The sequence below is a fragment of the Lotus japonicus genome, chromosome 1, assembly GCF_012489685.1.
Source record: "Lotus japonicus ecotype B-129 chromosome 1, LjGifu_v1.2".
NCBI lineage: Eukaryota > Viridiplantae > Streptophyta > Magnoliopsida > Fabales > Fabaceae > Lotus > Lotus japonicus.
In genome coordinates, this window is record NC_080041.1 from 59,440,769 (window position 1) to 59,464,412 (window position 23,644).

The 23,644-nt window shown below is 36.6% G+C and overlaps 1 protein-coding gene and 1 long non-coding RNA gene across 3 annotated transcripts; both read left to right on the plus strand.

The window, feature by feature from the left end:
* Positions 1-6,095: 6,095 nt before the first annotated feature.
* LOC130731945 (uncharacterized) lies at positions 6,096-8,069 on the plus strand. The gene is made up of 2 exons (XR_009016894.1): positions 6,096-6,384; positions 7,819-8,069. It is a non-coding gene; the product is annotated as an uncharacterized LOC130731945 (long non-coding RNA).
* Positions 8,070-16,185: 8,116 nt separating this feature from the next.
* On the plus strand, positions 16,186-18,789 carry LOC130733964 (F-box/kelch-repeat protein At1g22040). 2 transcript variants are annotated; one of them, XM_057586262.1, is made up of 3 exons: positions 16,255-16,342; positions 16,697-16,854; positions 17,234-18,789. In XM_057586262.1, exon 3 carries the CDS (start codon positions 17,253-17,255, stop codon positions 18,639-18,641), a length of 1,389 nt encoding a protein of 462 aa, XP_057442245.1. In that variant the 5' UTR covers positions 16,255-16,342; positions 16,697-16,854; positions 17,234-17,252; the 3' UTR covers positions 18,642-18,789. The 2 variants fall into 2 exon arrangements, with proteins under 2 accessions (XP_057442241.1, XP_057442245.1); XM_057586258.1 differs by lacking the exon at positions 16,697-16,854 and having other exon boundaries at positions 16,186-16,342.
* Positions 18,790-23,644: the final 4,855 nt, after the last annotated feature.

Below are 23,644 nucleotides of genomic sequence, written 5' to 3' on the forward strand. Positions count from 1 at the left end.
GGATGCAAATGAATAAAACCGGCGAATTCCCTTCAGGATACTTTGAATACCTTGATTTGGTTTGCACTAACACACAAAGCCTATCCTTGATAATAGTTTACAAAAGTATGATTCCAACACTTCACTCATGCATTAGTGAAGTGAATGATGATTTAGGAGAATGGAAATGGAAGACAAATTGGTAAGGAAGATGTCAATTTCTTGCCCAAGTATCTCTTTATATGGAGATGTATCTCTTTATATACAGATGTGTGAGACCCAAGTTTTTAAGCTTAGAATAAATGAATGAAATTCCTATTCATGATTAGGTTCGATGTATCGTGAAGGAAAACCTGAACAAGTGTTTATCAAATGGAATAAATTTATAAAGGATAAAGTTCAGGAAAAAGCTAAGGATAGTATTAAAGTCGATATAAGTTATAGCGCAAGTAGTATTCGCTTATACCTAGGACAAGAGCGTTAGTAAACGACTAATTTGCACTTAAGGACACGATAGAAAATAATTCCAAAAATCTTCAGAGAAATGTTAGAGCTTCTCTTAATCTTCCCATGACAAGAGTTTCGATACGAAACCCTGGAATGTACGAACGTCCGATTCTAGTTCTCGGAGGTTTGCCGAAACTAAATCCCTAATAACTCAAGAAACTTAAAATAAACGGTCGATGAAGACTTTTTCTATTCGGAGCTTCAAACGAAGATTCCACACGCATACACCAATTTCTTTCGAGGTTTCTAATCTTTCTTCAGAAAGAAGTTTTCTCATCCGACATCAACTGCAAAAAGTAGTTTTTCAGGTAAAATAAATTTACACCGACTTTGGATCGTTTGTCTTAATTCCAAGAAACCTATTTTGAGTTCTGGAATTCTGTCGCCAGAACCTATCTTAAAATTCACAAAGGAAGGCACAGGGAAAATCGGAATCGCGAAATTTTCATTTTCCCTCACCTATAAATAGGTGAGAAAACAAAAATCCAAACCCATAACCCCATGGTTGGCCGCGAGCTTGCAGGAGAGAAAGGGAAGAGAGTTTTTCGCCGATTCTTGCCTGATCGTTGCACCGTTCGTTGCTACACGTAGACCTCGAGGTATAGATGTTATTCCTTACTTCTGATCCTAAATTCTGTCGCTTTTCTCTATGTCTTTATGTGCTCAAAGTTTTGAGCTTTTTGTAAAACTGTCCAAATAACTAGATTTCAGTATCTAAACTTATTGCATACATGCCCAAGAGCAAGAATATCCGGTTGTTTTCTGCTGAATCTCGCCGAATCGTCGCGGAGCTTCAATTCTGTGAAAATACCCATTTTCTAACCAAAGCTTCGTTCTTTGGATTAAAACCTCTCGACTGAGCTTAGTGTCAGTAGGATTAGTTGTTATAAATGTCGTTAGGAACACGTTCATCAAATTTATTTCTCAAAATTCCGACTTTGAGTTTTCAGGCTAAAGACACTGACCAAAATACCCCTGTGTTAGTTTTCAACCCGATAATTTTTCTGAGAGTTTCCCTGGCCTAGATATCGCCTAAGAATACTTAGGAATTAAATTAGATCGAAGAAAAAGTTCAGGAAACCCTATTTTGATAGTGGCCGAAACTTATTTGCTATGGTACCCTGTCCAAAAATAATTTTTGGGTCTGTATGACCTGAGTTATAGTGTAGCCCTTTCAATTGTCGAAATTTTTCCGACGGTTTCGTGTCATTCCGAGTTCTGTAGCTCGAGTTATGCACGTTTTAGCGAATAAAGTGTTTTTGTACAAAACTTGAATCGAGTCAAAACTCATCCATTCGGGGAAAGCCCTTCCATTCGTGCTTAAATGTTGTACGCTGAAGCTTCTTGAGCTTTGTCGAACATTAGTTAGGATTGTTTCGACTGTATCGACTTGTTTTGATTCATTATTGCTTTGTTTGCTCAAAGGTTCAATTGTGGAAACTTTGGGGTTGACTGAACAAGCTTGTGAGCGAGACCTACACCGCGAGACTGGAACAACTTGAGGTTAGGGAAACTTACTTACTAGCTATTTGTATTGTAGGCGTCAATAACTTCGACTTGAATACTGCTTGATATTGAAGATTGCATTGAATGTTGTTTATCGCTTTGAACTGGAAAATGTTTTCTAGAGGCTTCGGCCGAGTGAACTTATATGAGACGTGTGTCTCCGTTTTCTGAGAGGCTTCGGCCGTTTACTGGTTTCCGTCTTATGATTTTCGCACTGAATTATTGTTATATTGATATTGTTATTGAACTGAGCTATATGCCATTATTTCTGCTGAGTTTATGATGTTTTGCATATGCTCTATTGAATTATACTGATTTAAGATAGTACTTGATTATATGATTTCAGAGTGTGGGGAAAACGTGATATTATGCCATGCTAATGACGAGGTTTGGAAAATGTTAGGCAGGCTTTGACCGGAGGTCTAAGCCATAGTCATTTTAGGATCGAGACCTTCCCGGCGAATTACTTGGGTTTATTGGGATCTTTTTACTTATAGAGTTTTGGAACAAAAGAGAAACGAAACTTGACTTCACAAATGAAATTCATAATGCATTAACCAAAGATAGAACATATTCAAATAGTAATAACAATTTCTTGGAAAAGACTTAGGATCTGAGATAAGTTTGAAAACGGGAAGTGTCGGCGATCCTAGCGTTGTGACTGGGACAGTCACTGAGTGCGGATGACACTCCTTGCTCCTTGAGCATTTGGTTCAGTCTTCAAGAGGATGAGTCGTTGTGACGAGAAGTCACAGAATGCGAGCAACATTCTCTCTAATTGTTGATGAGTTGTTTGGCCATCGAGATGGTGAGCCAGGGTAACTTGAAAGGTCACTGAGTGCGAGATGCATTCTTTTGCTCGTGGAGCAGTTTGGTTGGCCATCGAGACGGTGAGCCAAAGTGACTAGGAAAGTTACCAAGTGCGACTAGCACTTCCTTGTTTACCTTAGGGTATTGTAGAGACAATGTACTCTAGCTAGACACGCGTACATTGGTGAGGACGTTTCGTTGTTTGGCTAACCATATTGCATTCATGCATACATTTCTTGGAAAGTGTGCTGCTTTTCGAAGGACGATCTCAGATCGGACTTCATTGGAGCGAGATGCTTCACAGGAGCGTGCTGCTTCACAGGAGCGAGATGCTTCATAAAAGTGAGATGCTTTAGCGGAGCGAGATGCTTGGCACATCCCATCCATCGAGATGGTGACATTTTATCCGGATCATCTTTTGAGCATGACATTGCATTGGCACGCCATGCACCTAGCTATATTTGTTGATGTGTTGAAGATCCAATTGTCATTTGTGATTTGATGTTGATAAACATCGTTATATATCTTGATGATTTGATGTTGATTAATATGTTATGTATATACCTTAGGGTAGGCAATACATAAATTATATGTATATATACAACATATATATATACCCCCTTATTCTTCACATGTTGTTTGTATTATCTATTATATTCGGTGAGTTGACCCTCGCGCCTTGGCTTTGTGTTTATGTTTTTCTTTGAGCGGTCGGCCTGCTGCCAGACGTTCAACAGTTGATTCGTGATGGTTCGTCGTTCGGGGAGGACCCGGAGCGAAATGACTACTACTGAGCCTTCGACGTGGACCCGGACTTCTTGCAGGATCGGATGAGGGTCGATGTTAGGGGTGTAGTATATGGGGTTTCGTTGTCATAGCTCTGATTTTCATTTCTTATTTTGGGGCAGGGTAGGTCCCCGACTATTAGCTTTTTGTGTGGTTCTCTTCCATGAGGATCACAGGGAGTTGTCAGACGTAGGAGGTCCTTTGGAGGCCGTTTTGGGCTGACTTACTTTCTTGGAGGACTGTATTTATAAAACGTATGACTCTGACTATGGGTCGCACTTATTTGCCTGCGGGCACTACTTTCAGTTACTTGACGTTACTTTCCGTCTCTTGAGGACGCTCGTGACGATGTTTTTAGTTGCAGCAAGGGTTGTATTTATATTGTATATTAGTCGCTGTTAATCGCGATTGGGTTGAGTCTTTATTTCGACAAGTCATTTTATTTAAACCAAACGAAAAAAAAATATTCACGTTTTTCCGCTTTATTTTATTTTTGAGTTACTAAAGTGACACCCGGAAATCGGGGTGTTACATTGTGGTATCAGAGCTTGTCGAGTCTTTCGGGAGTCTTTGGGGAATAGGGGTCTTCTGTGCTAGGTTGTGTGACTCTGCAAAGAGTGAAAATTGATTGTCTGCAAGCGATTTTTCGCTTAGAATTGATTGAAGTTATTGCTTAATCATATTGTATAGTTATGCCAGATACTATCTTGTGATGAGTACTAACTGTTTGTTTGACTTAACAGAACATGGTGAATTCTAACCAACTAGCTGAGATGATGGCCACTATGGCCCAAGCTGTGACTGCACAGGCTAATGATAATGCTATGAGATGTGCGGCTGAGGAAGCACGTGACCAACATCAGCGTCAGAGAGAAGTAACTCTGGACCAGAACAAGGGACTGAATGACTTTAGGAGATAGGATCCTCCTAAGTTCACTGGTGGAACTGACCCTGATAAAGCAGACCTTTGGATCCAAGAGATTGAGAAGATTTTCGGTGTACTGCTGAAGGTGCCAAGGTAGGCATGGCAACTTATCTGCTACTTGGTGATGCTGAGTACTGGTGGAGAGGCACTAGGGGAATTATGGAAGCCAATAACGAGGAGATCAACTGGAACTCCTTTCGAACTGAATTCCTGGAAAAGTATTTTCCAACTAGTGCTCGGGACGAGCGGGAGGCACAGTTTCTGACACTCCGACAAGGGGGTATGTCTGTACATGAATTTGCTTCTAAATTGGAGTCTCTGGCCAAACACTTCCCATTTTTCACCGACCATGTCAATGAGCGCTACATGTGTAAGCGTTTCATCAATGGACTGAGGCCAGATATCGAGGACTCTGTGAGACCATTGGGAATTATGCGTTTCCAATCATTGGTTGAGAAGGCCACAGAGATTGAGCTGATGAAGAACAAGAGGTTGAATCGTGCTGGAATTGGAGGACCGGTAAGGTCAGGTTCTCAGAACTACCAAGGAAGAGGTAAATTCCAACAGAGGAGGCCGTATCAGCACACCCAGAGGTGAGAAGTTTTACCCCAAGATCTTATAAGCCTTCGACTACTGCCACTCCAGGGGCAGGAAGCCAATCAGCACACCCAGAGGTGACATGTTTCAGGTGTGGAAAGAATGGACACTATGCTAATGCATGTCTGAACCAAGGGCCTCGATGTTTCAATTGCAACCAGCCAGGGCATTTGGCCGTCGATTGTACAGCACCCAAGGTGGAGCCAACTATTAATGCTGTGAAAGGAAAGCGTTCAGCTACAAGGGGGAGAGTTTACATCATGAACGGTGAAGGAGCTGAGGGGTTAGCTGGGGGTGAGCGCAAGAACGATGGTAACCTTCTAAATATTCCTTTTGATTTCTAGTATAGTATACCCTTCATTACTCTATAGTGTGTGCAACACACCTAACTTGCTCTTACTGTCGAGCTTTGACCTTATAGTTATTACACCTACTAAGAATTTATTTGACTGCTGCTCGTGTTTTAACTATAGAAGTTACACGAGGTTTAGAATAACACACTAAACCTAGAAAGTAGTATTGCACCGATGCGATTATAAGGAAGCCAGAAGCTGAAGAAGGAATCTTAGAGAGATTCCTGATGGGTAGTATACGTATTATGTTGAGGGTGTGTGGTTCCGTATCAGAATCGTTGAGGATGTAATATCAGGATATTTGTGACTATGGGAAGATAGGAACTCATTGACTGTTCCAGTGGGTTTTTTTCTAAATTTTCACCTTCGATGTATTAGGCCTGATCAACTTAATATTGAGGGGGTGATATTCGGAATCACAGCTTGCAATGGACTTTGATAGAAGGATGTGTAAGATGAATTTGAATCGATCGAGGATTAGTCTCGGGTTTGGGAGGAAAGTTCGTGTTAAGTAATTGATTTTCTTTGGGAAGGAGTTGTCGTTTAAAGAAATGAATATTCATTTGAGAAGTGTTAGAGAGTTAAAGGATATTAGATGTAACACCCCACTTTTCATTATTAGGTTATTTATTATTTTATCTTAATTATTATTATGCTATATGGTAATTTGATGAATTATGTGATTATAATTTAAATCTCATGTGATATAGAATAAGATTTAGATAAATAAGTTTGTTAGGTTTTTGTGTGAGTAATTGAGAGTGGGGCCCATTAGTATGACTATTTAAGGGATATGAGTGAATTAGAAAGAGAGAAATCAGAATTTGAGAATTGGAGAAGTTAGCAGAGGAGAAGAAAAGAAGCGTGAAAGAGAGAAGGGGAGAAAAGAGAAGAAAAAACCTAGAATTTGATCTTCAAGAGGTAAGGGTTTGAATTTATCTTGTATAATTGTAGAATAACAGAGGTTGAGTTTAACATGAAGGAACCCTCATCTTTTTTGAAAATTCAGAACTGAGAGACTGTGTTGAGTGTTAACATGTGGTGAGAAAAATTGATTTTGAGCGAAATTGAGGTTCCGGGGAAAATTGGGTTCTGTTATGTTTTGCCCGCAGATACCCTAACAGTCTGTGTTGTAGAGAGCATAACTCTCTCTACAGAATTCCAAATTGAGTGAAACCAATTTTGTATGAAAGCTAACTCATAGGGCTATGTTGGGTAATATTTTCATAATTTTTCGATTGCTGGTTCAATACCAGAATCATTTGCAAGTTTATTCTGTTTCTGCCCGCAGACACCCTAGCAGCCTGTGTTATAGAGAGCATAACTCTCTCTACAGAATTCCGAATTGAGTGAAACCAATTTTGTATGAAAGCTAACTCATAGGGCTATATTGGGTAATATTATCATAATTTTTAGATTGCTGGTTCAATACCAGAATTATCTGCAAGTTCACTCTGTTTCTGCTCGCAGAAACCCTAACAGCCTGTGCTGTAGAGACCATAACTCTCTCTACAGAATTCCAAATTGGGTGAAACCAATTTATATGAAAGCTAACGTATAAGGCTATGTTTGGTAAAATTTTCATAATTTTTGGACTGCTCATTTAGTACCAGGATTATATGCAAGTTTGCTATGTTTCTGCTTATTTCTGAGATTGATTCTGAAACTGATTCTAGTAATTGATATGAGACATTTGATGATTTTGTGTTGTTTTGTCAGTGGAATAGTGAATGATTTGATAATTGTATTGAAGTGTTATTTTGTGCAATTTTGGTGTGATTTCCGTTATGGAATTTGGTGAGAAAATATGTTATATATTTGGGGCTGGAGTGGTCTCAAAATTGCATGTTTTAATTTATGAGTTTTTGCACGAAATACACTTCATTTAGTCAAGAGGCAACGTGTCGGTTTTCATCGGAAAACTGAGGTTTGTCCCAGAACTGGCGTGGTTCTGGAAGTCTGGAGTGGACTTCATTGGTGGTTAACTGTCTGGAGTGGACGCGGTGATACCGCTAAGGTTAACAATTGGTACCACATGCATACATTAGAGTCTCACACACTAAGTTTCACGTTTTCAGTGGTTTTATGTGTTTGGTGATTTGTTGGTGAATTGTTTTGCTGTTGTGGTAAAGTCGAATTATTATTCTTCTTTAATCTTATAATTTTTCGAAACATTAATAAGAATTGTGAAACTGTCTTGAGAGAAAATATTATAATCACTCAGATTTTAAAGTAAAGGTGAAGAGTTTATAAAGCAGGATCTGAATTGTTTACTTGCTCTTTGTTATGTTATATTTTATACAATGTAAGTTCTTACCCTTCTGTTGGAATGATGTTCTATGCGACATCGCTCAGGTACAGGAGGTAGAGATGTGGCTCATGAGGAGTAGCTTCGGAGAGTCTTAGCTTATGTTATTATTATTATTATTATAAAATAAGTGTCTTGCTCTGTAATGTAACACTGGTTAGATATTTTACGTTACTTTTACATTTATGTTGAGAGGATTTTATAATCTCTTCTTATGGAAGTTGTTGAATAATTTTCTAAATGATGGCGATGTCGTACTGTTGACGGCCGAAGTGCTTATGAAATTCAGTTCTGAGTATGATGAATTTTATTGGAATATCATGGAAGATAAACCTATTTAAATAAGTGATTTTATGCATCTTAGGATTATCTGACTGGTTTAGAAATTTCATTGGCAGGAATAATTCATTCTTTGAAAAGCATATGAACTTATAAATTTTCAAACACAATCAGTGTTAATTTTAATGAGTTTTCGTGAAGAAGTGTAATACTCCCTTGATATGTTTTTAAACTCTGATAAACGTTTTTAAATAAAACAATGGGGCAAAGGGGGTGTTACATTAGAGGTCCAAACTTAGTGAAGGTTTAGATTTTAAGCCAATCGATTTGATCACGAACGCGTGAGACATGAAGTATTGTCAGGTTTTGATCGAGAGACTAAGTATTGGATTGATTGGAGGATGATCAAGTTACAGAAATGAAAGTGTTAGTATTAAGATGAATACTTGAGGTTTTTATATTTGGACAAGTTTCGTAATGTTTAAGAGTGAATGGAACTTTGTTATGGATTTCAGTGATGCATGCTAGAGTTAGCAAGTGAATTTTGCTAAGTTGAATGAGAATCCTAGGGTGAGATTGACTTCGGAAGTTGAAAATCATGTACGAATAAGAGATTTAGTGGTGTTAGCATTACGATTGTAGTTAAACCTCAGAAAGTTGAAGGATCGGATGATAAAATGACTAGTTAAGACCGTTGAGGTATAGTTATGATTTCATCTTCTAGAGGATAAGTCTCGATTTATGCGAAGTGTTAGGGATTTCAGTAAGTGTAAATTGGTTTGAGTGAGGAAAGTTTTAAGGAAGGAAATGACAATGAAGGATTGTTAGATATTAAGATGATGATTAGCTTATCAGTTGTTTGTGAATTGATGTTAAAAGGAATAAGTCTAGCGATGAACAAGGTGTTAAGACTCAAGTCAAGATTTAATTTGAATGGTGATTAAGTAGAAGATTGATTTCAGGGTACGAATGAGGATAGTTACGAAGTTCGAAGTGATGTTTAGGGACTAGTAGATTCCAAGGCAATAGTTCGTCTAGGACTTATCAAGCGATCGAGTTGAGTTTTGTATCATGAGTGAACATCACGAGGACAAGTTGAGCATTCACTCCGGAACATAGAGATGTACTGAGTTTCTAAGCAGAATTTCGGACGAACAAAAGCAAAGGAGCAAGTGGTTAAGGTTGTGCGATTGCACGGAATGCCAACAAATATTATTTCCAACGTAGACCAAATGCAAGTGGTCAAGCTGGACAACATAGAGCTGAAAGATGATCTGTCTTTCCAGACGCCGCCAATTAGCATTGGTGACACAAGGATAAAACAGTTGAGGGAAAAAGAGATTGTGTTGGTGCAAGTCATTTGGAACAAGGATACAGGTGATGCTACATGGGAACTTAAGTAAAAGATCAAGGAACAGTGTCCGGAGCTTTCACCGAACCGTAAGTTTCGAGGTCGAAACTTTCTTTTTGGAGGGTAGTAATGTGAGACCCAAGTTTTTAAGCTTAGAATAAATGAATGAAATTCCTATTCACGATTAGGTTCGATGTATCGTGAAGGAAAACCTGAACAAGTGTTTATCAAATGGAATAAATTTATGAAGGAGAAAGTTCAGGAAAAGGCTAAGGATAGTATTAAAGTCGATATAAGTTATAGCGCAAGTAGTATTCGCTTATACCTAGGACAAGAGCGTTAGTAAACAACTAATTTGCACTTAAGGACACAATAGAAACTAATTCCAAAAATCTTCAGAGAAATGTTAGAGCTTCTCTTAATCTTCCCATGACAAGCGTTTCGATACGAAACCCTGGAATGTACGAACGTCCGATTCTAGTTCTAGGAGGTTTGCCGAAACTAAATCCCTGATAACTCAAGAAACTTAAAATAAACGGTCGATGAAGACTTTTTCTATTCGGAGCTTCAAACAAAGATTCCACACGCATACACCTATTTCTTTCGAGGTTTCTAATCTTTCTTCAGAAAGAAGTTTTCTCATCCGACATCAACTGCAAAAAGTAGTTTTTCGGGTAAAATAAATTTACACCGACTTTGGATCGTTTGTCTTAATTCCAAGAAACCTATTTTGAGTTCTGAAATTCTGTCGCCAGAACCTATCTTAGAATTCCCAGAGGAAGGCACAGGAAAAATCGGAATCGCGAAAATTTCATTTTCCCGCATTTTCCCTCACCTATAAATACGTGAGAAAACAAAAATCCAAACCCATAACCCCATGGTTGGCCGCGAGCTTGGAGGAGAGAAAGTGAGGAGAGTTTTTCGCCGATTCTTGCCTGATCATTGCACCGTTCGTTGCTACACGTAGACCTCGAGGTATAGATGCTATTCCTTACTTCTGATCGTAAATTCTGTCGCTTTTCTCGATGTCTTTCTGTGCTCAAAGTTTTGAGCTTTTTGTAAAACTGTCCAAATAACTTGATTTCAGTGTCTAAACTTATTGCCTACATGCCCAAGAGCATGAATATCCGGTTGTTTTCTGCTGAATCTCGCTGAATCGTCGCGGAGCTTCAATTCTGTGAAAATACCCATTTTCTAACCAAAGCTTCGTTCTTTGGATCAAAAACTCTCGACTGAGCTTAGTGTCAGTAGGATTAGTTGTTATAAATGTCGTTAGGAACACGCTCATCAAATTTATTTCTCAAAATTCCGACTTTGAGATTTCAGGCTAAAAACACTGACCAAAATACCCCTGTGTTAGTTTTCGACCCGATAATTTTTCTGAGAGTTTCCCTGGCCTAGATATCGCCTAAGAATACCTAGGAATTAAATTAGATCGAAGAAAAAGTTCGGGAAACCCTATTTTGATAGTGGCCGAAACTTATTTGCTATGGTACCGTGTCCAAAAATAATTTTTTGGTCTGTATGACCTGAGTTATAGTGTAGCCCTTTCAATTGTCCAAATTTTGGCGTCGGTTTCATGTCATTCCGAGTTCTGTAGTTCGAGTTATGCACATTTTAGCGAATAAAGTGTTTTTGTACAAAACTTGAATCGAGTCAAAACTCATCCATTCGGGGAAAGCCCTTCCATTCGTGCTTAAATGTTGTACGCTGAAGCTTCTTGAGCTTTGTCGAACATTAGTTAGGATTGTTTCGACTGTATCGACTTGTTTTGATTCATTATTGCTTTGTTTGCTCAAAGGTTCAATTGTGGAAACTTTGGGGTTGACTGAACAAGCTTGTGAGTGAGACCTGCACCGCGAGACTGGAACAACTCGAGGTTAGGGAAACTTACTTACTAGCTATTTGTATTGTAGGCGTCGATAACTTCGACTTGAATACTGCTTGATATTGAAGATTGCCTTGAATGTTGTTTATCGCTTTGAACTGGAAAATGTTTTCTGGAGGCTTCGGCCGAGTGAACTTATATGAGACGTGTGTCTCCGTTTTCTGAGAGGCTTCGGTCGTTTACTGGTTTCCGTCTTATGATTTTCGCACTGAATTATTGTTATATTGATATTGTTATTGAACTGAGCTATATGTCATTATTTCTGCTGAGTTTATGATGTTTTGCATATGCTCTATTGAATTGTACTGATTTGAGATAGTACTTGATTATATGATTTCGGAGTGTGGGGAAAACGTGATGTTATGCCATGCTAATGACGAGGTTTGGGAAATGTTAGGCAGGCTTTGACCGGAGGTCTAAGCCATAGTCATGTTAGGATCGAGACCTTCCCGGGGAATTACTTGGGTTTATTGGGATCTTTTTACTTATAGAGTTTTGGAACAAAAGAGAAACGAAACTTGACTTCACAAATGAAATTCATAATGCATTAACCAAAGATAGAACATATTCAAATAGTAATAACAATTTCTTGGAAAAGACTTAGGATCTGAGATAAGTTTGAAAACGGGAAGTGTCGGCGATCCTAGCGTTGTGACTGGGACAGTCACTGAGTGCGGATGACACTCCTTGCTCCTTGAGCATTTGGTTCAGTCTTCAAGAGGATGAGTCGTTGTGACGAGAAGTCACAGAATGCGAGCAACATTCTCTCTAATTGTTGATGAGTTGTTTGGCCATCGAGATGGTGAGCCAGGGTAACTTGAAAGGTCACTGAGTGCGAGATGCATTCTTTTGCTCGTGGAGCAGTTTGGTTGGCCATCGAGACGGTGAGCCAAAGTGACTAGGAAAGTTACCAAGTGCGACTAGCACTTCCTTGTTTACCTTAGGGTATTGTAGAGACAATGTACTCTAGCTAGACACGCGTACATTGGTGAGGACGTTTCGTTGTTTGGCTAACCATATTGCATTCATGCATACATTTCTTGGAAAGTGTGCTGCTTTTCGAAGGACGATCTCAGATCGGACTTCATTGGAGCGAGATGCTTCACAGGAGCGTGCTGCTTCACAGGAGCGAGATGCTTCATAAAAGTGAGATGCTTTAGCGGAGCGAGATGCTTGGCACATCCCATCCATCGAGATGGTGACATTTTATCCGGATCATCTTTTGAGCATGACATTGCATTGGCACGCCATGCACCTAGCTATATTTGTTGATGTGTTGAAGATCCAATTGTCATTTGTGATTTGATGTTGATAAACATCGTTATATATCTTGATGATTTGATGTTGATTAATATGTTATGTATATACCTTAGGGTAGGCAATACATAAATTATATGTATATATACAACATATATATATACCCCCTTATTCTTCACATGTTGTTTGTATTATCTATTATATTCGGTGAGTTGACCCTCGCGCCTTGGCTTTGTGTTTATGTTTTTCTTTGAGCGGTCGGCCTGCTGCCAGACGTTCAACAGTTGATTCGTGATGGTTCGTCGTTCGGGGAGGACCCGGAGCGAAATGACTACTACTGAGCCTTCGACGTGGACCCGGACTTCTTGCAGGATCGGATGAGGGTCGATGTTAGGGGTGTAGTATATGGGGTTTCGTTGTCATAGCTCTGATTTTCATTTCTTATTTTGGGGCAGGGTAGGTCCCCGACTATTAGCTTTTTGTGTGGTTCTCTTCCATGAGGATCACAGGGAGTTGTCAGACGTAGGAGGTCCTTTGGAGGCCGTTTTGGGCTGACTTACTTTCTTGGAGGACTGTATTTATAAAACGTATGACTCTGACTATGGGTCGCACTTATTTGCCTGCGGGCACTACTTTCAGTTACTTGACGTTACTTTCCGTCTCTTGAGGACGCTCGTGACGATGTTTTTAGTTGCAGCAAGGGTTGTATTTATATTGTATATTAGTCGCTGTTAATCGCGATTGGGTTGAGTCTTTATTTCGACAAGTCATTTTATTTAAACCAAACGAAAAAAAAAATATTCACGTTTTTCCGCTTTATTTTATTTTTGAGTTACTAAAGTGACACCCGGAAATCGGGGTGTTACAAGATGTAACATCCCTTGAAGAAGAGAAGTGTCTCTTGGAAAATAACTGTCAGAATCGGTTATATATTATTAATGTTCCTCAAAAGGCATGATCGTTCCATGGCTCAACTGGCAATCACAACGGATGACACACACGAGTTCAAATCCAAGGACTGCGACTTTTTGCCAAAATTTTGAATTTCTGATCATTCAAATTAATTAATGTGCAAAACAGAGCCAGCAGGTTTCGAACCTTGCACAGGAGGTAAAAGGCTTATTGCCCACCCACTGAAACAATATCAACATATTGATGTAGTCTCGAACATTAATAACTATAACAATTAATACACACATACTTCCAACTACATATTTTGGAAATAATTCTCACACTAGTTAACTTGTATATCTTTATGAAATTAACAGTTTGAATTTAACTATTTTTTGAGTTTTAAAAAATAGATTAAGATAATAAGCTGAGCCAATTATCATCTTACAAATCTTATCAGCTATCAAACATTATCTTACAATATTAAGATAGAAATCTTGATAGATTTTGAATTAAAACTAAAAATAGTTAAGAAATTAAACAATTTAATTAAAAAATTAGAATATTTCAATTCCAAGGTTGTGAGAAAATGCTGTGGCATTCTTAGTTAAATATTTAATTAACAAAAATCATTTTTAAATTACTAAATTAATAAATGACACATCTATTAGGGACTAAAATTAGATTATTGCATAATATAATCATTTAAAATTAATTAAAGTTTAGAACAACAACAACAATAAAAACTTTATATCACTAAATGAGGTCAGCTATAAGGATCATATTACGTCATTGAGCTCGATCAAAATTATATTATGAGGGATATTATTCATGATGAGATCATCTTTAACAATATATTCTCATGTTTTTTGGCATCCCTCTACCTTTCTCTACAAGACTAAATACCATTTTATCAACTGTTCTCACTGATGTCTCCATAGATCTTTTTTGTACATGTCCCACCATAACTGATTTTCTGTTAGCTTCTTCACGATAGACACCACTCCAATACCCACTCATTGCGTATTTTATCTTTTCTAATGTGCTTACTCATCCATCTTAGCATTCTCATTTCTGCTACTCAAACTTTTCTCTTATGTTTTCCCGTCAAAGCCCAACATTAATTTGTTTACATAGTGTATAGTATATCATATAGTAATTTCGTAAAACTTTCCCTTGAGCTCAATGGGTACTTTGCGATCGCCCTTGATGTTATTTCAAATTTTTACTTCCAACATAAGCCTTTAAAGTTACAACTTCCAATAATGTTTGGTAGGGGAAATTTGGGTAGAGAGATATGAGAAAGAGAGAATTAAGGGGGAGGAATGAGGAAGTATGTGTGTTTGGTGAGGGGGGGAGGGAGATAGAGGGGAGAAAAATGGTGGGACCCACTACTATTTTTATCTCTTCAAATTGGAGAGAAATGAGTGATTGCTTAGTTTTTTTTTAGACTTTAATTTCGTACTTTCCTGAAGGTCTGACACTGTCAGAAATCGCTCTTAGACCGTCAAAAAAATGTAAAAAAACTGGTTTGACATTTTTTCTATTTTCAGTCGTTTGGTGGCAGCTTCTAATCGCAAAAAATGTGTCCAAAACACGTCAGGATTTGACTAATGCTCGATAAAATTATTTTTAAACATAAATAGTAACATTCTCTCCTCTCTATCTCTCTTCTCTTTTCATCATATCAAACAATCTCTAAATCTACTATATTTCTCACGGAAAATGTTTTCTTCACACCTCATTTTGAGGTGGAAGGAGGTGGAAGAGGATAGAGATAGGAAGAAAAGAAAAAGTAAGAGAGAGAAAGTATGAGATGTGATAGATGATAAGAGGAGATAGGTAGAAACAAAAAAAAGGTGGAAATGAAGTGTTTAAAAGATGAGGTATGTATATATCATTACTCTATTTCTCACATATTTCTCTCTACTTAATTTCTCTCTTCTTTACTATCTCTTCTTTATCTCTCTCCTCTCTACCAAACAAAGCGTAAATTCCTAATTAACAGCTTCCCTTGATTTTTTTATACTTCAAATTAATTTACAGCTTGAATCAAATTAATTCTTAACATGCCTATTATATATAAAATTAAAATATATATTTAAGAATTCAATGGACCCTTTAGACTATTCAGCTACTAGACTATACTAGCTACTAGGCTATAGGTCTAGTGGATGTAGAAAATTCCAAACCCTTTTTTAATTTAAATTGGAGTTCGAGTTTCTTATGTATTAATATTGTTTTCACAACTTTGTACTCTACAATTTAATAAAAATATAGAAATAAAAAATGAGAAATAAGTAATTTAATAAGTTATGAGATAAAAATAAAAAAGATAAAAGAAAAAATGATGAAAATGAGATAAGAGAGATGGGAAATATAATACTAAAATATCAAAGCTCTTTCGATATGGTGTGGCCAAATGGAGCACAACAACACAGGGACTTTGGTAATAAAGTATTTTGACACTTAAATTATACTTCACCTTGCAATATATGAAGAAAAACATTTTTCGATGTAGCAAAAAAAATATATGAAGAAAAATTAAAATAATGAGAGATGTGATAGGAGTAGAAGTGAGAAATAGAAAGTGAAAAATAGTGAATATGAGAAGGAAGAGAAATTAAGGTGCGAATCAATCAAAATCCGATCCATTCGGTTTGGTTGAGAAAATTCCAAACTTTTTTGATTTTATTTAGATTGATGTTGAAGGTTCTTGGTGTGTGGTGTAAGAGCTATCTTTGGTGAGTGAGCTGGACATATGATGCCGTGATGTGTGCGAAAGCGATGATGTCACTTTTCCCGCATATTTATGTTTCCCTATTTCCACCCTGGATTTTATTCTCTCTTCCAAATTCCAATCCATTTCTTCATTCACCGCCACGCTCTTCTCTTCTCTTCTCAGGTATCATCCATCACTCTTTCTTTCTCATTTATTTCACTCTCTTAGTCCTAGATTCCTTCTTTTTCTTTCAGGATATCTGTATCACTGTCATGCATTCATGCAATTTCTGTGCTTGATAATTGTGATGTGTATTTTATAATTTATACAACTAGTTTTGAGAAATAAAAATTAGAATATTTATGTACTCCCTGAATTACCAACTATGATCTTGGATCTACATCTACTTATTTCATGAATGGTGTTGTACTTTGTTTCTTTTTTTTTCTTGTTTGTATCACCACCTGCCTCTAGTGAGCACTGTGGGGTAAATTTTATTGTTAATTGAACTTGTTGTGTCTGATTTCTTCATTATAGGGAGTGCAGTGGATGGATCAGCAATATAACAAGTGTATACAAGTTTTGACCAATCTAACCTTTTATAAATCAATCTGAACCATTTGATATAAGAATCAAGGGTTACAAATTTGCAGCAGAGAGCTGCATAGATTAGAATATGGCTGCATAGGATCAAGGTTTATTTTTTCCCCTTTTGATTCTTTTTTCAGAGTGAATTTGTGTAGTCTTGCTGAAATCCCTGGAGCAATTGTTTAGAATTGCATAGCATGTTTGAATCAATTTCTCTTTTTCCGTATTCAATTTTGGAATCAGAACCTATTCACAGAAGCTTCTCCCTAAAATTGATTTTGCCTTTTGAATCAATTGTGAATCGGTGCAGAATGATTTTCAAACATTCTCTAGGTTTATTGTTAACTGATGTGTGGTTGTCTGTTTAAACCTCTTTTCTTCTGTGTCTGTTTAAATTTCAATTGATAGAAAAGGGTCATTTGATGATTATAATTACTTCAGTTTTGATAAGTCTAAGTTCCTCTCTTGTAATATGGTTTCTTGCAGATATTGAGTTTTGCTAGATATGGGTTCGTTTTTCAGTGTGCCAAATACCAAATCTGATACAGGTGACAGGGAAGGAGTCTCTCCAAATGAGGCATGTAAGAGGCAAAGAATGTCACCTACACTTTATGAAGAGAGTCCAAGACTAATTCCCAATCTCCCTGATGAGTTATCACTGCAAATTATTGCTAGACTTCCTAGGATTTGTTACTTGAATGTAAAACTGGTTTCAGATAAGTGGAAGTCAACTATCACGAGTTCGGAACTATATAAAGTAAGGAAAGAACTCGGGACAACCGAAGAGTGGCTATATCTGTTGGTTAAGGTTGGAGAAAACAAACTAATGTGGCATGGTTTAGATCCTCGTTCTCAGATATGGCAGAGACTGCCCAATATGCCGCATGTTGTTGACGAAGAAGAAACTAGAAAGGGTTCTTCTAGGCTCTGGATGTGGAACATGGTGGAAGGTATCAGAATTGCTGAAGTTATTAGAGGTTTTCTTGGACAGAAGGATGGATTTGATGAAATGCCCTTTTGTGGTTGTTCAATTGGAGCTGTAGGTGGATGTTTGTATGTTCTAGGTGGATTCTCTAAAGCTTCAACTATGAGATGTGTCTGGTGTTTTGATCCAATGCAAAATGCATGGAGAAAAGTGGCTTCTATGTCTACAGGGAGGGCATATTGTAAGACAGGGATCTTAAACAACAAGCTTTATGTTGTTGGAGGGGTTAGTCAAGGTCAAGCAGGACTAGTACCTCTTCAATCTGCTGAAGTTTATGATCCCTCTACAGATACATGGTCAGATGTGCCTAGTATGCCATTCTCAAGAGCTCAAGTCCTTCCCAGCGCATTCCTCGCTGACATGTTAAAGCCTATTGCTACCGGTTTGACCTCATATATGGGAAGGTTGTGTGTTCCACAGAGTTTGTATTCATGGCCCTTTTTTGTTGATGTTGGGGGTGAAATCTATGATCCTGAAACAAACTCATGGGTAGAAATGCCAAATGGAATGGGAGAGGGTTGGCCTGCAAGGCAAGCAGGTACAAAATTGAGTGTTGTGGTGGATGGTGAACTCTATGCTTTTGATCCTTCTAACTCAATGGATAGTGGAAAGATCAAGGTGTATGATCAAGGAGAAGATGCTTGGAAAGTAGTTATTGGGAAAGTTCCCATATATGATTCTGTTGACTCAGAGTCTCCCTATCTACTTGCTGGTTTCCATGGGAAGCTACATGTCATCACAAAAGATGCCAATCATTATATTACTGTTATGCAGGCTGATTTGGATTCTTCACCCTCAACTCTCTCAAAAAGTTCCACTGCTGAATCAGATGCAATTGTTTGGAAGATAGTTGCTACTAGGGGTTTGGGGGAAGCTGAACTAGTTAGTTGCCAAGTTGTTGATATCTAGCTGGAAACCACTTTATAAATGTGATAATCTTAGAGGGTGTCCTTTTTGTTGCAAGTTACATGAGTTAGCCTCATGGGTTGAGTCCACTTGTATTTATTTTAGAGTCTCAGGTGTCACCAAAATGAAGTGATATTATAGTTTGCTTGTATTTATTGATATTTTTATGAGGTAATTAAGTATCATAGGAAGTTAGGAACTATAAGTTGAGACCCTGATATGCTAAAACTAAAATCAGAGCAATCCATTATAAGCTATGTCACTCTGCATGATATGCAGACAAGAAGCTAAATGTGGTATTTATCTTGGAACTCATTGTACGTAAATCAGTTGTAAATTGTAGCTTCATTTCAATTTCATGCTAGTAACACACTTTCCCAACATACTCTTCCACATATTTTGAACCGCAAACATTCATACTTTGTGGGACTAGCTCTCCTAACTTTTTTTTTATTCACAAAACTTATTTTGAGTCATTGATTAGCATAAACAAAACATATACTATCTGAACCAACCATTCTATAATAGTTTTAATTTAGTTTTATGTAATTGAAATTTGGGGCGAGGGAGGTTCATGGACTGATACTTGAAGAGTGCAATTTATTTTTCCGATGTAAAAAAATGTAATTAAAATCTGTTTAAGAGTCACACCTTGCCCTAGTTCTTTAAGGCTGTAATTACTGTTAGCACCCTCTTTTTGATTATTCAAACACCCAAGTTTCATTTTTATTTTATTTTAATGTAAACGAGATATGTAAACAATAAAAAAATATGTACAAAAAGCAATTCTTAAACATATATATCTCAGACTCAAGAGTCATTCTCCCTCGTGTTGTGCCTTCGTTGAGGTTTTTTACACCCTCTATTGGACTTTCAAGTTTCAACTTCGTTTAGCATAAAAGAATATTTAGTTTCGTTTCACATGATACATTATTTTATAATAGTATCATTAAATAAAGACCCACGAATATAATAGTATCATTAAATTAATAGTAAGTTTTAATTAATAAATGGCGCTACTAAACCGGCAGAGTGAATGCTGGGACCTCGCCGTGCTGGTGGGTCTGAGTGTGACTCATAGATAGGTGCTAAGTAGTTATCATTTTGAATTTTTGAGATATTTTATTTCATATAAAGAGACAGGTTTGAAGGCTATCACCCTTACACACGTACCGGCTATTATCTACAACCAATTTTGAAGCATATCGATAGTGATTGATATTTTTCATATTTCTTATATTTTAAGGGTATGATTGGTTTAAACAGGAAAAAGGATAGGATTGATTTTCTTGAAGGAGAGGGGAGCTAATAAAGAAAAAGGAGAGGGGAGTAATTTTAAATCTTATCATTTTCATCTAAAAGAGAGAGGTGAAGGGAAGGCGAGGAAAGAGAAATAACTAATTTCTTGTTTGAGTTGAGGAGTGAGGGAGGGAAAAAAATTTAAAACATATTTACTTTTAATGTGTGAACTAAACAATAAAGATAGCATTAGAAAATAAAACATTAGAGATAGATTTTTTCAATAAAATATTGCTCCTTCAATCCTCACTTTTGGAGTGGGTGATAAACAGCTTACTCCTTTCTGTGGGCCCGATTTTGTGAAGATTTAAGAAAGATTTAGATAATAAGGGTTGTTACTTGATGCACAAGTTTATCTATTAGTATAAATAGACTAGTTGAGGCTCTTGCTAGAACCTCGTCTCACCTTTTCTTTTCTAATCCTTATTTTAGTTATGGTTGGCTAAACTTTTCTTGTTAGACGTAGGGTTCTTAATTTTCATGTGTTTGCATACCTGAGATTTTGTTCTTAATAGTAATTCGTCCTTTTATTCAAAGTTGATTTATGATCTTTAATCATGCTCGAATACGCTTTCTGCTCATGACATCTGAATACAGAAACCGTATTTCGTCCTAATAAACCTTATCTAAGCGAGTGAATCAATTGAAGCGATTGTGAAAGTTGTTCTTAAAGGTACGTAAATCTATAACCCTGATTGGTTGTTAGCTTAGAGAATCATGTCTCTTAAGATTGTTCTTGTACTTTGAGGGGGCGATGTCTTTTTCTTAACTTGAACAAATTGAATTCTGGGCAATTATCCGGTAGATTATGTAGGATTCCAAGGTATGCTGCACTTAACTATTATAACCTGAAGGCTAACGTTTTTCTCATCTCATATCATCAACCCCTTTTACTTGCTTTCCCTTTTACTTGTTTTCGTCTCTAAATTCAGTTTATAATTCACTTTAGTCCGGGTAAGAACGATCATGGGATCCTTGTACTGCACTAATAAATTATATTGCAGGTTTACTTTGACACACACTCGCAACAATGCGTTCGTCCGTCAAATTGGCGTCGTTGCTGGGGACTTCGGTGATTGTCGATTGTTTTTAGAGTTTTTCTTTCGTTTTATTTATTATTACAATTAGGATTTTCCAATTATTTTTAGAATTATATTTTATTTTGTTTTTTTTTTAGGATTTGCTAATTTAAAACAAAAATTGATTCTTTATTGATTTTTCTTTTATCCGTTTGATTTATTCTCTTAAGCTTTTCTTTTTTCTCCCTTTTATGTTACTTTGGTGTATTGTTTTTCTTTTCTTAGCTAGCCTCCTCTCAATTCTCTTGGGTGTTTTATGATTCAATAAATTATTCTCTTTTTTGAAAAAAAAAGTTTCTTACTTTCCTTATCTTGTTTTTTTTATATTTTTTTCCTTAAAAATTGTTATTCAATCTTTACTTTTAAAAATCCGTTGATCCTTTTCTTTTATTTGGTTATTATTTACTCTATTTATTTATTTATTTATTCGGTTTTTAACTTTTTATATAACTTTATTGTTATTTTCTTTCTTTCTTCCACTAAGTTATTCACGTCTAGACTAGCGTTTTGTTTTGTTTATTTCTGTTTTTCTTTTTACGTTTGATCTTTCTTTTTCCTTTTTCTTTATTTTTTATTAATAAAAGGTCAGCGATTAGATCTCTATAAATCTCCATTCAATTTTTTTTTATTAGATTGTAGGTTGTGTTTTTATTTTGTATCTCTATATCTATCTTTTATATTTTATCTCTATCTAGTATCTTCTAATTATGTTTTTTATCCTCTATTTTTATCTCAGTATTTTTTTTTCTCTATCTTTTATCTCATTGCTATCTTCTATATCTTCTTTACCTTCATAATTATTCTCGTCACTATTATTTCTATCATTAGTTTTTATTTTTTTATCTTTACTCGTTTACTAACCTTTTTTTTTTTTGCTTTTTTTTCACATCTCATTTCGTTTTTTTTATTTCTCGTCACATCCAAAATGCAGGAATTGCAAGACCTGGTGAATCAATTTTCTGCAAATAGTGTCCAACTCAATGCAAATGCTGCACAACGCATGCAAGATATTGAAAATTTACAAGCTCAAGTTAATGAGCTAGTTGCACGCTCTCACAAATTGTAGCATGAAGCTGATGGAGAAACTGATGAAGTTAAATCTTGTGTTGTTACCCCTCTTTATGCTAGCACTGATGGTTCTAGTGATGTTAATGAGTTTGAAGCCGATGCTGCTTCTAATGCTGGTGTTAATAGTTCAGCATGTTCTGATTTTGATGGTTCAGTATATACTAATGCTAATGGTCCTTTATATGTTGATGTTGAGGCTGATTTGCATGTTGATGCTGAATCTTATTCTCATACTAAAGATGAAACTAATTCTTATGTTGAAACTAATACTTGTTTTTCACATTCTAACTGTGATGGCCCTGCAAATTCTAATGATAAAGACAACGACCAACAAGAAATACATCTCCCTCTTGAACAAAGAACTTATGAGAGTGAGAAGATCTCTACTAGTGAAGAAGAAAATAAGTTGTTGGATGATTTCAAGAAGAGTTTTGAGGTGGATGAAGTTGAGAAGATGGATGATGCAAGTGGATCTAAATTAGCAATTTTTCTACATAAACAACTTTTAATTGATCAATAAATTTTTTAAAAAGGCGTGCTTATTGGAGAGTCTGTTAATTGTAGGGAGTCAATCTCGATGGAGGAATTTTTTGTGAAACCTCTACCAAAGCCTCTACACAAAAAGTTGATTGTTGAATATACTGATTTTTCATTTACTCTTATTTCAGGTGGTACACATGTTGCGAACAAGTTTTCACTCAGAAGGAACATTGTCATGAGACATGCTGAAAGTGCTCGAAAGCAGTTTGGGTTTGTTAAGCTTTTTAATAATGAGATTCAACCAAAGCCACCCGACTTGTGGATTGTTGTTGTACCTCAAGACTATGAGTTTTCGCTTAATTCAAGGCCTCCACCAGATCCAGGTGATAGCATTATCAGAGCATTACGAGGTTTCATACCTCGGTAGTTTCCTTCTTGAATCTTGACCACGGGTTCTTCCTAACCTTTCTCTTTTTTTACACTTGTGTAAATTATTTGATGATTTGTGCCTTAGGGCAGTGTGTGATTTAAGTGTGGGGTAGGAAATCTTAGTTAGGAATAGTGGAACCTCAATTAGAATAGTTTGTGATTTTAATTTATTTGCTTTCTTTTTCTTGAAATCAATAAAATAGTTCTCACTTTTTCAATGAGTTTTAGAGATGATGAGTTTGTGAGCAATATTACCACTTTTCTGTTAAGTTTCATGTCTCTTTTGGATGAAGTTGCTTGTATTTTGAGTTCATCATGATTTGTATTGAGAATTGATTTGTTGGATTCATTGTGTAATATGCTTACCATGTCAGGCTACCTAGTGAGATTTTGGACCAAGCACTTGAATGATTATATCTTTGTCATGATTCTCTTGTTTCTTGTGTGATTTTCTCATGTTTATATGCACTGCAGAACTTGACTTGATTCTGACTGAAATTGTTGTTCATGTGCTTACGTTGAAGTGATAAGACATTATTTTTCAATAAGCTACTAGCCTAGAAAGATGACCTTGCATATTTTGACATTTGTTTTAGCCCGTTTGAGCCTAATATCTCGATTATTTTGTAGCTCCTTACAAGCTTAAGTGAC

Bases quoted from the DNA above. Each gene is read 5' to 3' on its own strand.
- LOC130733964 (XM_057586258.1), top strand. From the start codon at position 17,253: ATGGGTTCGTTTTTCAGTGTGCCAAATACCAAATCTGATACAGGTGAC.